The following is an 18,340-nucleotide window of genomic DNA, read 5'->3' as shown; positions in this document are numbered from 1 at the left end:
GTGAAGTTATTACGTATGAATCATTGTTACCAACAGAAGAAAAAGATGGTGACTGATAATGACAGGTGCTTGTTGCACAATATTTACTCCTATTATCAGAGAGTGTAGTGTTTGGCTCTCCTTGTCTTAAATCTGTTTACAAGTATGAAATAAAAATTGAATTCACTCACAAAAATATGTTGAGGATTGCCCGTTACACCTCACATGTCTAACCAAGATTAAAACAAGTTTTGTAATAAATAATGTTGAGGCATAAATAGAAAAATTTAGGCAGCCAAGATGGCTACGCCTCCTGTTTGTGCCGAAGTTCATCATCTTGCTCTTTTAAGCGCTCCCAGTGATCTCGGGCCTTTCGCAGAGGCTCAACCATGACGGAGTGTAGTTGTGGGAATAGCTGCAAATTCATAGATGTTTTGCACTTGGTGTTCATTATCTAATGCAAACTTTTATCTCGAGTATCTGTTATTCTAACTATATAAAAAAAGGCAAGGAATTTCATTAGTTAACAGTGAGACTTTGGTGGAACCTATGAACAAAACATGCGAGTGGACTCTACCTTGGATACTTCTTCAAACATGGGCAGCAGGACAAACTTAATAAAGCCAATCTGTGCCGTTGGCTTCGTTACTTTCTCCCTGTCCATAAACGGTGCAACAGGCAGGCCTTGCTCCTTTTCTTTGTCGGACTGCAATAGTACATGTAGTGTATATAGCTCAGTGAGGGAAAGCTAGAAGGTAAATTGGATCATAAAAATAAAGACGTCATGACAGAAGAGCTTCAAAATGGAAACTGCTAACAACGAAACGGAAAAAACCAAGGCTGCACCTGATTGAAGTATTCTTCGAGCAAACAGTCGAGCCAAGGCTCGCTGATTTCCATTGGCCGCACTTCATTTGAGATGTCGCAACACTTTATTAGAACCATCTTTAGCTAAAAGAAAAGTAAAACCTTATTAGATGAAAACTGTATATTTAGCAATAAATGCACTAGCAGCTAGTAGCAATTGGATCAAAGGGGACGGATATTACACCATTTATAACCATAGGGGAAACAGATCAGAATTTGTACGATGTCTGATTTGAAAGAATTGACAAACGCAACAAAATAACAAGATAATTTACTAAATGAGCTGAGCAGAGTGAAGAGATCACAATAGGTAACTGGGCTTAATCAGATAGCAGCAGTCCTAACTGATTGCTTCTCAATTGGTCAGCCATTTGGAATCGTATTCAGTACGTTAGAGGTTGTCTCATGCAACAGTAGCAGAGCAAGGCAGGCAGGGGGTATACAAAGGGACCAAACATGGACCACATTTAAGCCTTGAAGTCAACAAGGAATGGATTTGATAGGTAATAGGTGATCCTCAGAGTGATGCTCGAATGAGTCTTGTAAAGGGAAGAGGTTGGCAAGGAAGCGGGAAGCGGGAAGCAAGCATTACCGCTATCAAATCACGAAGATTATCATAGTCAAATGTATCCAGTTTTTCTTTGAAGTTCTGCATGATTTCAGAATGCTGGGCCATGTCGGTTGCGAGTATCAATGTTATAATACCCTGTCAGCAAATAATAAAATTATTTTTAATATTGATATATAAATGACCAACAACATATAAGGAATCAGTAGGCCAAAGCAGCAGTAGTGCGCTAGGATGCTCCATTGAGTGATGACGATGAGCAAATAAGCTGATGAGTTCACCTAGATTTACAACTACCGCTGCCTCGGCCTCCTGCTGATCATACCGAGTTGAAATGCTCTCGAGAGGTCAGGTCAAAGTTTCCTTCTTTTAAATTGGCTTTGAACAAGTCCAAGATTTCAGCGTGCTTAGCCATGTCAGTGGCGAGTATAAGAGTGGTTATGCCCTATATTCACAGCAAGATTGGCTATATTTATACACAATGCAATCAATAACTGCAGAGTAATTGTTAGAATATATGCATACATGTATGCTGAACAACAGCAACAACTATTAAAGTGCATGAAGGAACGACACCTACAATAATTAGCTGATACAAAGATCTCAAATTCAGCATGCTGTTGATGAATGAGAGCGACAACCTCTCTTTTAGCATTGTGAGGCCAGAGTATTTTCCTTAAAATACTCTGGGCCTCACTTTTAGTAATCAGGACATATTATTCCCTTCTGATCATTTACTGGTAGATAAAATGTTCAGAAGGAAACTGGGCATAAAGGCAGCCAACAAATACTTACACATGCTGACTTACACATGCTGACTTACATAAGCTAATAATTGTTGAACAAGCACTCTACCAGAGTAGGGTGCAACCACCCAGAGTAGGGGGCTGGTACCAGAGTAGGGGGCTGGTACTAGAGTAGGGTGCTGGTACCAGAGTAGGGGGCTGGTACCAGAGTAGGGTGCTGGTACCAGAGTAGGGGGCTGGTACCAAAGTAGAGGGCTGGTACCAGAGTAGGGGGCTGGTACTAGAGTAGGGTGCTGGTACTAGAGTAGGGGGCTGGTATCAGAGTAGGGGGCTGGTACCAGAGTAAGGAGCTGGTACCAGAGTAGGGGGCTGGTACCAGAGTAGGGGGCTGGTACCAGAGTAGGGTGCTACCACCCAGAGTAGGAGGCTGGTACTAGAGTATGGGGCTGGTACTAAAGTAGGGGGCTGGTACCAGAGTAGGGGGCTGGTACCATAGTAGGGGGCTGGTACCAGAGTAGGGCGCTACCAACCAGAGTAGGGGGCTGGTATCGGAGTAGGGTGCGAAAGATTCGGTGTTCTAAAGGGTCGGTGTTATTTTTTAAAAATAAGCAAGTGAATTTTACTATACTAATGTAGAAAGCAATAGTAAGCAAAAGTATTCAACTGGTTAAGGAGTTGTCCACTCGTCGATCATAAACCAATCTAGAATGATATTTTGAAGGTTTTAAAATGCAAGCCACAATTAAAGATGATTCAGATTTGAGCAATCAGTTTGAAATCTCATCTGACTAAGAAGGTACAAGTCTTCACTACTTGGTGTCAAGAATTCACACATGGTAAGCGAGCCCTAATTTAGATTCTACAGTTATTAATTTATTGCTGTAAGTTAAATCTCAAAAATACATACGATAAGGTAATCTAACCATACAAACTGGCGCGGTATTCAGTCTTACAGAAAACTCCGAGCAATATTGTCATATGCTTCTACGCTATGCCAGCTCTTATTAGCTTTAAATACAATATTCCAATAATCTTGACAGAATGAAAAGGATGCAAAACTGAGAACTAACTTTCATCTAATCCCCCGCAGTTTCCTTCTCCATTTTACCACAATCCACAAGTGAGCAAATATAAGTCCTGGGAGAGAACTCATACATTATTCATGCATAATTTTTAGTCGCTAAGTGTCAGATTCTGTATTCTTTAACTATTACAACTTAATGATATTCTAATGATTAGCTTAAATATGTTATGTAATCCTCTACAAACGCCTTTCGCTCGCTAGACCTTCTCTTTTTGTTAATTAACTCCCTTCTTATCAACAAAGAATGTCCACTATTCGATTTATAGCAGCTTATAGAAACCCGAGTCTCCTTAAGATTCAAAATGAAAATGTCTAGTTCATCGCTGCACCAGATATTGCTTACGTCTATTATTAGCAACGAGCAAAGAAGCTATCGGCGAACAACGTCATCAATTCTCAATAAAGCAAAAAACATTTTTTTGTAAATCTAACAAAAAATTTTCAAGAGCTTAGCAGAAATTAAAGGAGTTTATTCTTCAGAAATTTAACATCTTTTATGTCAGAACTTTAGTGTAACGCAAACATTCCTCAGAGATATTTGAGAGGTTAGCTGACTAAAATAATTATCTTTACCTCTCTGATGCGTTTGAAGGTCTCCGTGTCACAGTTGGCAAATATGTTTGTCTCCGGGTTGCTTAGGATTTCAAAGGCTACTGCGCAGTGGTGATTTTCAAGGGGTGAGATATCGTTGTATCTAAGGGCCAGCTGTGTCCGAGCGTTAATCTGGTACCTATAACCCACATAAAAACAACTCTGTAATATGAATCAGGGAGCTGATCACCTGAGACAGTTGAACACAAAGACCTCTACAAGAGCTTATGTCCTCTCTAATTTTTCACGTCATTTAGAATGAACTTTTTTGGAAACTAAAGTGGAAAGCTGCATTAGTTATAAACCAGTAACTACAGTTTCTCCAACAACTCTACAAAGATGGTGGCAGCTGATTCCTTATGGCACCCTATTATAACAGAATAAGAACATTCCAATTATGTTCTCTCTTGGTGCATATTGACTCTTCCTTTATTATTCCAAATTATGAGAGCAACCAATGAACTTTCAATTGTTATCTTCTCTCGGCTCTGATGATATTACCAATAGCTAAGGGCTACCACAACGAATCCACGAAAGCACCGAGTGTACATAAATAACACTCTATATATAATATACAATATAGACCCATATATGCCTACATATAGTGTATTTTTAGGAGTATTTGAGAGTATTTAGGTAAAGATACTAGACTATTCTACAATAGTTCTCCACAATTGGCACTTATTTTGCAGGAAGGACACATGACGTGAGCAGTACTAAAAGATGCTCATAGTTTATAAGGTGGCATTAAAGATGAACGTTGCAAATGAGATTAAGATAATATTAATAATATTCATATTATGATTAATAATAACGCATTTGTGTTGAATGGTTTTAAAATAATAATGACGATGAAAACGCACGTGTTATTGTATCCAGGATGATCGAGATCATGGCATATACAGGCAGTTATGAGAATGCCTATGTCCTCTTTAGAGATGCTTTCATGCAGCTTGCACAGGTGTATCATCCCATACATCATCTGTGTCACGCAGAAGCAATGTCGGAAATTGTGGAATGGATTGTTTCTATAGTTCTCTTGTATACAGAGCTGAAAGAGAATCACTATTTCATGTTAGACATCTATATTAATGGCCAAGAGCTCAATTGGTTCTACTCTGCAGAAGAGGGGGAGACAAGTTTAACATCAAAAACTTTGTCGATTATTTAAAGTGAAATGATATAAACATAAAATAAAATGTTCAGAAGGGAACTGGGCAAAAAAGCAGCCAACAAATACTTACACAAGATTACTTACATATATTACTTACATTACTTACACTTACAGTTGTTGAACAAGCAGCCTACCATAATTTTCAAATTCAAAACCATAGGACAGGAATATAAGCACTTTCTTATCATACAAGACACAAGTCTGCGCTGTCCGCTTGCCCAGAAACGGTGTACATACCAGCCATTTCTTTAGAGTCACTCCATGAATGTTGAACTCTCTTACTAAGCCTAGCTCGTGGTACATGTGCTCCAACAAGCTCAGCATCTGCACACAAACACAGAACACTTGTTAGGATATATATGCTGACCTATGGTGACACCTTGTGAATGGGCGTGACAGTACAGCGCTAATACAACAATACAGTATATAAAAACTATGTTATTAAATATTAGGTCTCTCACGCAGGTGTGATAGTTATGATATTGAAAAGAGCAGGAATACCATGAGTCTTGTCCAAATAAATTTGAGATGGGGCAAAAGTGTTGAGAGAATGGGTCATGATAGCTGGCAGAGAACTGTTGTACTTCAGTTAAAGGAAGAAAGGTCTAGATTGAGATTTAAAGATAAGTATGGCAGAGAATGGCAAAGGTTGGCCAGAAATATAGTAGATTGTAGATTTAGAACTAGACATCAAATAAAAACTGTCATCGTCACACCAACAGACAGCCATAATATCATATAATAAGCAATGCAACAACACAGCAGACAAAATATGACATATGATGGCAGCCGGTCGCACAGTATATGCTACTAAATGATAACATACAGGTATATAACAGCGTAAAATGTCATCAACAATCATTCGTGTTAGATGCTGCTATAATATATTCTAGCACATAAAACATTATATAATAAAATGATGGGCAATACCATTCAAGGCTGTTTAAATGACTATATCAGGTCACATAGTACATAAGACAGCCTACCGTAAAAGAGTGTGTAGAACAGACAGCAAGTGGGCAGTACCTACTTCATTCAGTTGCCAGTGCCATATACGTGTATAACAGACAATAAATGGGCAGTACTTACCTCATTGGGTTCCCAGTGCCATATGTCAAAGGTTGGTTGTTTTAGATATTCGATTGTCTCCTTGGAGAGTATGTACTAGAATAAAGAACATTAGTATAGCTAAAGTCGATACAAGAAGGACCAAGGATGTAATTTAACCTAACTTATACTTGTCCATGAACACGCGCTGGCCTGGGCGCTGGTCTGGCTCAACTCTATAAAATAATTAGCGTTGGTCAGTAAATTTCAAGGACAAGAGACTCAACCCATGTGAATGGAAACAGACAGCTTTTGTCAATGTAAATGCAAAAGGCTTGGCTAAAGACACCTCTAAAAGAGAATACTTGATCCCTTTTTCTGCCGCAAGAGCTCATATCTAGTGGCTCAACACTGAACGAGCTACTGTTTGCTAGCTTCACCGCTACTTACAAGTTGGTTAGAGAAACATAAAAGTAAAATGCTTAAAAAGTAAATGCATCAAAATTGATAAATTAGATGGTTTGATGCTTGCTATAGTTTATACAGGTGAGCCGATATAGAGTAGATGGTTTGATGCTTGCTATAGTTTATACAGGTGAGCCGATATAGAGTAGATGGTTTGATGCTTGCTATAGTTTATACAGGTGAGCCGATATAGAGTAGATGGTTTGATGCTTGCTATAGTTTATACAGGTGAGCCGATATAGAGTAGATGGTTTGATGCTTGCTATAGTTTATACAGGTGAGCCGATATAGAGTAGATGGTTTGATGCTTGCTATAGTTTATACAGGTGAGCCGATATAGAGTAGATGGTTTGATGCTTGCTATAGTTTATACAGGTGAGCCGATATAGAGTAGATGGTTTGATGCTTGCTATAGTTTATACAGGTGAGCCGATATAGAGTAGATGGTTTGATGCTTGCTATAGTTTATACAGGTGAGCCGATATATATAGATGGTTTGATGCTTGCTATAGTTTATACAGGTGAGCCGATATAGAGTAGATGGTTTGATGCTTGCTATAGTTTATACAGGTGAGCCGATATATATAGATGGTTTGATGCTTGCTATAGTTTATACAGGTGAGCCGATATAGAGTAGATGGTTTGATGCTTGCTATAGTTTATACAGGTGAGCCGATATAGAGTAGATGGTTTGATGCTTGCTATAGTTTATACAGGTGAGCCGATATAGAGTAGGACAAATCTCAATGGCTCAAAAGCCAACCAATCAGAGCAACTAACAATATCACCTGTCCATCAGCATGAGATGCAACTGTAGTTGGAGACACTATCAGTCAGCTATTTGTCCTAAGTTTGTATTTCACAGAGTGTCAACAAGACTCGAGGGAGGTGCAGCTCATAGAAAGAGGTCTGTGGATATTGTGGTTTCAGACATTAGAGAATATATTTTAGACATTGAAGAAAGTGATCAAGCCTTCAGATTAACTCACCCATAGGCAGAAAGGAAATGGCATATTAATAGGTGTGACCATGAATCGCTGTGTAGCATTTGGTTAGGGAAATGATAATAATAGTAAGTTATAACCATTATATTCTATATGTATTATATTAGTCGCGTGTCCTCTCATGTATTTCAATGATTCTTGCGACAGTTGCTGAAGAGCATCTCAAGGAAACCATGTCATCCATATAACCATGAGGTCTTTAACTCCATTTACAGTGCCAGAGAGTTCAATGGAAAGTAAGTGCTTCAGTCAGGAGACAAACAGCTGTTTTCATCCCTGTGAGGGGTTACTAGACTCATCTAGTGCTCAGGGGAATTTAGTAAATTTATGTGAAGTCTCCTGCAGAATGAATTTAAAGTATTCTACCAGTGAGCTCAGGCTTACATAACCTGATCAATAATGGCAGCAGTGGCTTCAACCAATGTCTCCGATCAGTGACACCGATTGAGGGATACACTTTACTTCTCACGTTACTAGCGATGCTGGCAATAGGAGGAAACAAAAGTGAGATAGATCTAGAATATTCACCGGCGTTTAGAATGTCTTGATTTTTTGTGCAGAACACCACTACAGCCAGAACAGGTAAAAAATGGCAAAATCTGAAATGAAAATAACAACCTAACAAGGAAGGATAAAGGAGTAATCTGACCAGATGAGAGCTGTAGTCTTAGCAGAAAATTAGATGCCTTTTTGCAGTGCCTTGATGGCATATCCTCTTTATCTACACTAAACCCTGACCATGTCCACAGATGCAAACCCTCAAGCGCTGACCATGTCCACAGATGCAAACCCTCAAGCGCTGACCATGTCCACAGGTGCAAACCCTCAAGCGCTGACCATGTCCACAGATGCAAACCCTCAAGCGCTGACCATGTCCACAGATGCAAACCCTCAAGCACTGACCATGTCCACAGATGCAAACCCTCAAGCACTGACCATGTCCACAGATGCAAACCCTCAAGCACTGACCATGTCCACAGATGCAAACCCTCAAGCACTGACGTGTCCACAGATGCAAACCCTCAAGCACTGACCATGTCCACAGATGCAAACCCTCAAACGGGTGACCATGTCCACAGATGCAAACCCTCAAGCACTGACCGCGTCCACAGATGCAAACCCTCAAGCACTGACCATGTCCACAGATGCAAACCCTCAAGCACTGACCATGTCCACCGATGAAAACCCTCAAGCGCTGACCATATCCACAGATGCAAACCCTCAAGCACTGACCATGCCCACAGATGCAAACCCTCAAGCACTGACCATGCTCACAGTTGCAAGCCCTCAAGCACTGACCAAGTCATAGATACAATTCTTCGACCCCGACTATGTCCAGACTGACAAAAATTTTATCTCAAATGCTGCGCATGGACATTACTAGTAAAATTAGGAGCACGATAGGATGAGAATTACCTTGGTATAATGTGGCACAGAAGGTCCCCTTTTTGAAGGTAGGCCAATCTCAGGGAGTCCAGATCCGTCTCTGAAAGGACAGAAATATACAGTTTAATCATATGGAGTAGAAGCAGTCAATACCTCATGGCACCTAAGTGCAACACGTTGAGTGTAACACATTGAGTGCAACACGTTGAGTGTAACACGTTAAGTGCAACACGTTGAGTGCAACAGATTGAGTGTAACACGTTGTGTCTTACACGTTGAGTGTAACACGTTGAGTATAACACGTTGAGTGTAACACGTTGAGTGTAACATGTTGAGTATAACACGTTGAGTGTAACACGTTGTGTGTAGCACTTTGAGTGCAACACGTTGAGTATAACACGTTGAGTGCAACACGTTGAGTGCAACACGTTGAGTGCAACACGTTGAATGCAACACGTTGAGTGCAACACATTGAGTGTAACATATTGAGTGTAACACATTGAGTATAACACGTTGAGTGTAACATGTTGAGTATAACACGTTGAGTATAACACGTTGAGTGCAGTACGTTGAGTGTAACATGTTGAGTGCAGCACGTTGAGTGCAACACGTTGAGTGTAACATATTGAGTACAGCACGTTGAGCGCAACACGTTGAGCGCAACACGTTGAGTGCAACATGTTGAGTGTAACATGTTGAGTATAACACGTTGAGTGTAACACGTTGTGTGTAGCACTTTGAGTGCAACATGTTGAGTATAACACGTTGAGTGCAACACGTTGAGTGCAACACGTTGAGTGCAACACGTTGAGTACAACACGTTGAGCGCAACACGTTGAGCGCAACACGTTGAGTGCAACATGTTGAGTGTAACATGTTGAGTATAACACGTTGAGTGTAACACGTTGTGTGTAGCACTTTGAGTGCAACACGTTGAGTATAACACGTTGAGTGCAACACGTTGAGTGCAACACGTTGAGTGCAACACGTTGAGTGCAACACGTTGAGTGCAGTACGTTGAGTGTAACATGTTGAGTGCAGCACGTTGAGTGCAACACGTTGAGTGCAACACGTTGAGTGCAACACGTTGAGTATAACACATTGAGTGTAACATATTGAGTGTAACACATTGAGTATAACACGTTGAGTGTAACATGTTGAGTATAACACGTTGAGTATAACACGTTGAGTGCAGTACGTTGAGTGTAACATGTTGAGTGCAGCACGTTGAGTGCAGCACGTTGAGCGCAACACGTTGAGCGCAACACGTTGAGTGCAACACGTTGAGTGCAACACGTTGAGTGCAGTACGTTGAGTGTAACATGTTGAGTGCAGCACGTTGAGTGCAACACGTTGAGTGCAACACGTTGAGTGCAACACGTTGAGTATAACACATTGAGTGTAACATATTGAGTGTAACACATTGAGTATAACACGTTGAGTGTAACATGTTGAGTATAACACGTTGAGTATAACACGTTGAGTGCAGTACGTTGAGTGTAACATGTTGAGTGCAGCACGTTGAGTGCAGCACGTTGAGCGCAACACGTTGAGCGCAACACGTTGAGTGCAACATGTTGAGTGTAACACGTTGACTGCAACACGTTGAGTGTAACGTTGAGTGCAGTACGTTGAGTGCAGCACGTTGAACACAGCATGTTGAGTGCAACACGTTAAGTGTAACATATTGAGTACAGCATGTTGAGTACAGCACGTTGAGTGCAACACATTGAGCGCAGCACGTTGAGTGCAGCACATTGAGTGCAGCACGTTGAGCGCAGCATCAATGCTCAGTGTATTCAATTCATAAACGGGAAAAGAGTGAAACAAATCCGATTTTTGTATTAGTACTAGCATGAGATAAAAAAATAGAGAATATTGATATAAGCAAATGGAACAGAGGCTATATTAATATGATAGAATGGAACAGCGGCTATATTAATGAGAGAATGGAACAGAGGCTATATTAGTATGAGAGAATGGAACAGCGGCTATATTAAAGAGAAAATGGAACAGAGGCTATATTAGTATGAGAGAATAGAACAGATGATATATTAATGAGAGAATGGAACAGGGGCTATATAAATATGAGATAATGGAACAGAGGCGATATTAATGTGAGAGAATGAAACAGAGGCTATATTAATGTGAAAGAATGGAACAAAGGCTACATTAATATGAGAGAATGGAACCCAGGCGACATCAATGAGAGAGAATGAAACAGAGGCCATATTAATGTGAGAGAATGAAACAGAGGCTATATTAATGTGAGAGAATGAAACAGAGGCTATACTAATGTGAGAGAATGAAACAGAAGCTATATTAATGTGAGAGAATAAAACAGAGACTATATTAATGTGAGAGAAAGAAACAGAGGCTAGACTGCCACAAGAGAATCGACAAAAGCTAAGGAATATTCAGTCCGATATCATCTGTACGAGCTTATGGAATATCCCCTTGTTGTATCCAAACATGATACAACCTAGTTACACCTAAATCAATGTCTACTTGCATATGACGACAAGTGCAACCTTTTAAGACTTTAGACATTAAGGATAATTTCAAGAAATCGCTGAAAAAGTTGTTTTCGCTACCAAAAAAGCAAAGCGCAATGACTTTGAATTGATGACAAAATGCCTGTTTAGGTTTCAGAGACATTCGAAGAGTTTGCATGTGTTGAAATTTTACATAAATTAACAATTTGAACCACATGCAAAGTCACAGTATCAAATACCAAATGTCATCCATCACATATCAGGCGCCAGTTAGCTGATATCAGACACCCAAGAGAAAGCGAAAGGGCCCCAACTATTGCGAGGCGTTCAAGCAATTAATCTGAATCCCCACACCTAGCATTGTTCAGTTATATATACAGGTAGTCGTAGCTATCAAGCGTGAACTGAAGGAATATTTGTAGGAAAACAGTAAACAGTCTGTTCTTGATAGTAAGAATGTTTAGAGATTGAAACTAAACTAGACATGGCATGAGAAGTGGAAGCTGAGTGTATTTCAAAATGTGAAGAAGGATGTTATTAAATTATTATGCAATGAGCTATCATTTGTTTCCTTGTCAGTGTCACATCACGCCATGCCGTGACATAATGTGACAACGCTAAGGTAACAACGCTGTGACACGCTACGTCCACTGCCCATCATAACACTCACAACTCACATACCTTAGTCTGTTGTAGTCTATGAACTTCTTCTGTGCTTCATAAATCTGTCCTTTGATTGTGTCTATACTTTTTTTGCACACATCGATATCTACTGCCTTGAGACCTTCCACTGCAATTCATTAAGGCCAATAGTACATCTAATTGCAAAGGAAGTGCACTAATTCTTACACAATGTTTGACCTAAGGCCACAGCTCCCTTAGGATAGACAGTGGCGGTCTACAGTGGAACTCATAAAAAGTTTCATTGAAATTTGACATCGCAACGCATCAAATATGGACAAGGATGATAAGAGGAATGTTGGTGAAATAGTCTGCTGCTCTCTTGGAAGCACTAGTGAAGGCAAGGGTTGAGCTGCAGTCGTCTAGATCAGTAAACTCCCTCCATCCAGGGTTACGTAATTACTAATTATAATAATATTCATTTGAATGCGGTGACATAAAAGTGGCAGGAGGGATGACACCAGCCATTTCTTGCCCCAAACAAGCAATGATTGCTCTCAATTATCGAGCACGCTCAAACAACAAACACTTCAGATAAAAGGGCTCCCCAAGATTTCAAACAATGTCTGATATACATCTTATATTTTTTTAACATAAACACTCTTTGTTTTATTTTGTCGCATCATAAAATCTGACGAGGATTGGCGCTTGCACTGAATCATCATTGATAACTAAGCAAAAACTAATTGAAATAGTTCAGGGAGAACAGGCTTTAGGAGATGCAACCAACATATCTCACCGGATAGGGTCATATTATAATAGCATCAACATCATTCTCTGATTACAATATGTATTAGACTGAACAAGTATTGAGTCTCAAAGTCCAATGGTCTCAAGGGGTCAGCAGCGAGTTGATAGCGACTACCATATGCTATATCCGTAGAAATACAATTTTTTATCAGTCAGTTACATTGCATTATCAGTTGTTACGTAACGTCTAGTATTTAATCAATAATGATAAGCTTAAATTTAAATGACTGAATATTGAATGATAGGACTAAGAGCTCAAGTAGGCGCAAGGAGCCAGAGTTCCTCTCATGGGAACTTATTGATTTACAATAATGTATAACTCTAACAGCTGTTGAATTATTTAACTAAAACTAAAGCTATGGGCATGAGCAGCAATATTATAATTGATTACATAATTTGAGGGCTACTTTAATCTCCCTTCAGTCATGAGAACTTTACCAGGCCGCAAGTCGTTGAGAGGAATTTGCTGAGCAGCTTACAAGAGCAAATATAGTGAGTGATAACTGAAATTCCTAGACAGCTTGTCCAGTTTCATGAATGCAGCTTGTGCGGGAGCCGGAATACTGGGGTATGATGCAATCCACACACACTATTTAGATTTAATGGACTCTGAACAACTTTTACCATAAAAAATAACCATCCTACAAGCGTAACAGTAGCTGAATTCAAAGGTCTTGTTTGCACAGCGTACACAATTTCCTGCATATAACCACATAGACTGCCAGAGCAAATTATTCAATTTTCAGAAAAAATAGAATGAGATATTTATGTACTCCTTCAAGAGCGAAAGAATTCATTCATATTATTTAACTATTCATACTATAACTGCATACAATACAATACAATGATTAAGTGACATTTTTCAAATCAAATGGTTTATTTTTTAATTCCTTTCGGTTCTCCTCTAGTTTTCAGTGTTGTTAAGAAGTTGAACATGATTTTATAATGCGTCAGATCTGAAAGTATGTGTTAAACATGGATTATATGAAGGTGCTCTTTTATATGAATTAATAAATATACTATTTTCGTACAACCATTCAATTACAAACCAATAAAGTTTAGCAAGGCCATCTATCACAAACAAATTCCTTTTCCAACTTCTTCCATTTCTTAACAACAGTTCATCTACTTCCCACCCGAGGCTATCGACATCTTGTAAACCTACCAATGGTCAACATAATCATGCCAAAGTCCAGAGTGAGACCAGACAGGGGTCCATGACACCTGTCAGTGTTCTCAGGCATGAGACAATGATAGCCATGTCGACTAGTCACAGTATCTTACAGAACTGACCAACAGACCACTGCTTTTCCCAATTAATTATTACTATAAAATAATACATGGATTATGTGCACAAAAATAGTGACAATTTTTTTCCAACAGCCTTCAGGTCATTCAGCAATTGTAGTTTCTCAGGTGTGATTATTGGCATGAGAGAGCGTGTAGAGCAGAAGTTAAGAGTAAAAGGCAGATTCTTGAGACCTGACCAAGGCTACTCCATATACTTTGCTGATAGTAGGGACTAAGGAAGATATATAGCCTCACCTAATGGGAAGATAACATCTCTGTTTTGTTTTTACTGCCCATTCTCCTGCCCATTATCAATCAAAAAATTGATTGTCAATTTTCCAAGAGCCAGATTGGAGCCAGTTGAAACACTATGTCGGCTTTAATGATGTTACGTCACTCATTAGTGTGTAATCTAACAACTATAATCAAGAAGAGCAGACGCTGTAGAGGACAGCCCCGTGATATACCGTTAGCTATTATATCCTATTGGCATGACAAAGTTACGACTGTCTCAATTTTATGGACATTTATCAGCGCTTGTCTGTACTATCATTATATATGAGCAAGAGTGCACAGAGCTCCAACGGAAATTGAAAAGTCCGACTTACCATCCATTCTGTTCTCTAAGGTTTTCACACGGTCCAGCAACTCGCCTGTGTTCACTTCGTCTGGCTTTGCGTATCTGCTAGCGCAATCAACAACACAGAAATATATAAGAGAAACGAAAGCAACCTGTCACAAGAGCTAAGCCCTCTAATGGGTGGTCAGACGTACCAGCCTCAGCGAAGCCTCCGGGTTAGACAAACAAAGCAACCTCTGTCATGTTACATAACAGCCCTTCGGCATAAATAGCATTACTTTAAGCAAGACTTTAAGTAAGATATTCCTTACTCGCTGACATTAAAAAACAAGCTAGACAAAGCATGAAACCTCTAGTTCATTTACATAAGGCTAGACTCAACTGGTGGTTTCTAAGCCAGAGTCCAAAAGGCTGGTCAGCGTGTAAGTACTAACCCTAAATGAACATATAAGTTTGGTTTTCATACAGAAATGCAGCCTTGAGCCTGGTTCAAGTTGGTCACTTGGTAACTTTGCTCACAGCTGTCACTGTTTACAGTAGTCAAAGGAAACCAAAAAACTTTGACCTAACCAAACATTTCCCTTAGTAAGTCAATGTTCATGTTAACTTCTGGCACTTCTAAGCTTCGGTGAGTACAGACCTTCTTCCGAAAAAAAAGTGCTTTGTCCAGATGGGAGTTGTTTGCATGCATATGCAAATGGGGGAGGGAAGGGTTGTTTTTATGTTACTGAAGCTAAATTAAGAAGCACAGCTCAACTGGTAGTTGCTGGAAAGTGGTAGGCTAGCAAACACATGAGACCTGAGGCTATAAAATCATGGCAGTACTAGTGCGAGTAAACCTCATGCATCAGACATATATTGATTCTGTGCCGACACAATAAACCTCAGGTCTCAGGCGTTTGTGAGTCTTTCAAGGTGGAAGGTGGACAGTAGTCATGACAGTGATATGGTTCAATTCTAAATTGACAGCCCTACCAATATCGACAGCCCTACCGGTATCGACAGCCCTACCGGTATCGACAGCCCTACCGGTATCGACAGCCCTACCGGTATCAACAGCCCTACCGGTATCGACAACCCTACCAGTATCGACAGCTCTACCGGTATCATCGGCTCTACCAGTAACAACAGCCCTACCGGTATCAACAGCCCTACCAGTATCGACAACCCTACCAGTATCGACAGCCCTACTGGTATCGACAGCTCTACCGGTATTGACAGTCTACCGATATCAACAGCCCTACCAGTATCGACAACCCTACCGGTATCGACAGCCCTACTGGTATCGACAGCTCTACCGGTATCATCCGCTCTACCGGTATCAACAGCCCTACCGGTATCGACAGCCCTACCGGTATCGACAGCCTACCGGTATCGACAGCCTACCAGTATCGACAGCCCTACCAGTATTGCTCTTTGCCGTCAAAATACGTTAGCACTTACCTGCTCATCTCTCTTGCCAGCTGCTCCATGATCTGCACTGGCACCAGATCTAAACAAATGGATAGTATGTGAATCAGTAGGACTAGAGACAGTCAGCATGCCTCGGCAGCCAGCCACCCCTCCCCACACCCTGTCAGATGACATTTTTGTCAGAACAAAAAAACATTTTAGTCAGCCATGATCAACTTGTTATTTTTTTGACTGGTAGGTATTGTTTTTCACAATTCAAACCAGAAAATATGTTGGTCACAGAGTGCTAGCAATGTTGACAAAGAGACAGGCAGCTGCCAAGGTAGTTGTCAATATTTTATGAGCTGGCGATTAGGAGGCAAAAGAATCAATTATGCAGGAGACTTCTATAGTTAATTACTCAAATGTTTAGCAACAAGTTTATCTTTCTGCTTACATTTGCCCAGAAGCTGAGCATAAAGCCACCCACTTCATTGCACCTTTGTTGCTCAGTCCAGTACAAATATTACAAAGATATATAAGAAAAGCGTTTATAACTCTGCATCAGAGGCCTGGCAATGACTTTCACAGATAACCAACAGAGCCGTTGTTTCTCGGCAATTCTCTAAGAACATACCATACGTGTTATCTAAGGCGCATGAGTGCAAAACATATATCTACAAAAAATAACAGTTCTCTCACCTGTTGAAGGATTGGAAACTGAAACGTCTGTAAGATTCGGTGGCGTTATCTCCGCTATATAAGCGTGACTAAAATAAAAAAAGTATAATTAATATTGTGTTATGTTACAAACCTTAAAGTCAGCAGAGCAGAATGAATCGTAAAAAATAACGACATTTAATTCAGGTGGAAGCAGCTGTAAAACCTGCCTGTCCTTCAAGTCGTTAATCAACTTTGCAAAAAGTATACATACTTTTCATCATTTTGTGGAATGGTTGGTGAAACAGTCACGTAAGCTCCGTCTACGTTGCGTAACGTCACTTGCGAAAACCTGCGAAACATGAAACTGTAATAATTATGGTTAGATTAAACACTCCAAAAGCCAAAATACTATGTAAGAGCTTCATATGACAATTTTACAGAAGCATTTGAAGCAATTCTGTGGGCTTTAATTGTAAGCAGAGAAATTTGAAAGAGAACCATGAATTGCAGTCCCTCCAATAAAAAAATCATTAGCTACAGATAGAAGGTGTCCTCACAGAAACCTGCAGGTGAAATGAACTAAGGTAACTCTTTAAAACCTGCTATCATAGACCAACAGGTGTCCAAACTCACCGATTAACTTTACCAGCCTGACAGATAAGTTCTTGCACATCCCTCGTGCTCGAGTGCAGACTGAAGACTATCTGCAACAAAAATTACAAAGGAAAATAAGTGCTGCCAAGCAAACAGTGTTCTCAAAAGAAATTAGCTTTAAAATTTGTTAGTAGACAAGTACGGCACGTATCAGTGTGGAACTTTGCGAGTACCAAAGTTGCCTAAGAAAAACTTTTTATTTGTTCTTATGTCTTTTTAACAAGCATTGTTTCAAAATTATATACAAATGTAGAACACGTGTTGAGCTTCGATGACTGAAAGGTGAATGACGGAACATGTGAAATGCAATCAACTGTAGGAGGATACTTCGATCAGAAGAATATTTAAATTCTTTACACATTGTGCATATGTAGGCCCAGATTAATCATGTTTGCTGTATACTCATCTCAATGCATACTTTATTTGTATCTACCAACAATAGACAAAAAATACGTAGTGAAATAATGACTGGACAATGCGACTGGCATCGTGTTGAAGAAGCAAAAAACACATACACACCCAGATTAAAAGACAATCGAAATACTAATTTTTAAAGGTTTTATACTATCAAAGATGATATAACAAAGTGCCCACCTTCTCAAGGGATCCATTGATCATTAGGTAGACTTGCTTAGAGCTGTCAAAGCTCGATCCGTTACCCATGAGTAATTCAAAGTCGCGCAGTAAGGAATAGTTAGGCTGAGAGACCAAGTGATAGCTTGTCAATCTATTAGAATGCTATTTGCAAGTGATAGCCACCTATAATAACCGTGGCACCGCAGCGATCAACTTGTAATAAATAACATATTGATAAAATCATAAAAACATGAGTGTCGAATCAACAACTTCCAGCAAGAATTTCAAGTACGAATGAATGGCACTTACTGGAGCTTTATGTCTTACTGGCCCCAGTTGCCAAGACTG

At 39.9% G+C, this 18,340-nt stretch overlaps 1 protein-coding gene across 2 annotated transcripts; it reads right to left on the bottom strand.

Moving 5' to 3' along the window:
- Positions 1-254: 254 nt before the first annotated feature.
- LOC137385644 (high affinity cGMP-specific 3',5'-cyclic phosphodiesterase 9A-like) lies at positions 255-18,328 on the bottom strand. 2 transcript variants are annotated; one of them, XM_068072151.1, is made up of 17 exons: positions 18,302-18,328; positions 18,011-18,175; positions 17,396-17,466; positions 17,034-17,111; positions 16,802-16,869; positions 16,151-16,199; positions 14,736-14,812; positions 12,088-12,196; positions 8,942-9,011; positions 6,099-6,173; positions 5,247-5,333; positions 4,699-4,886; positions 3,818-3,974; positions 1,740-1,859; positions 826-930; positions 557-685; positions 255-394 (listed from the first exon to the last, which is right to left on the bottom strand). In XM_068072151.1, exons 2-17 carry the CDS (start codon positions 18,077-18,079, stop codon positions 284-286), a joined length of 1,563 nt encoding a protein of 520 aa, XP_067928252.1. In that variant the 5' UTR covers positions 18,080-18,175; positions 18,302-18,328; the 3' UTR covers positions 255-283. The 2 variants fall into 2 exon arrangements, with proteins under 2 accessions (XP_067928252.1, XP_067928253.1); XM_068072152.1 differs by lacking the exon at positions 1,740-1,859 and adding an exon at positions 1,439-1,552 and having other exon boundaries at positions 18,302-18,323.
- Between the last annotated feature and the right edge of the window lie 12 nt (positions 18,329-18,340).

The sequence above is a fragment of the Watersipora subatra genome, chromosome 1 (genome assembly GCF_963576615.1).
Source record: "Watersipora subatra chromosome 1, tzWatSuba1.1, whole genome shotgun sequence".
In the NCBI taxonomy this organism is placed as follows: Eukaryota; Metazoa; Bryozoa; class Gymnolaemata; order Cheilostomatida; family Watersiporidae; genus Watersipora; species Watersipora subatra.
This window is presented reverse-complemented; position numbering and strand designations above follow the sequence as displayed.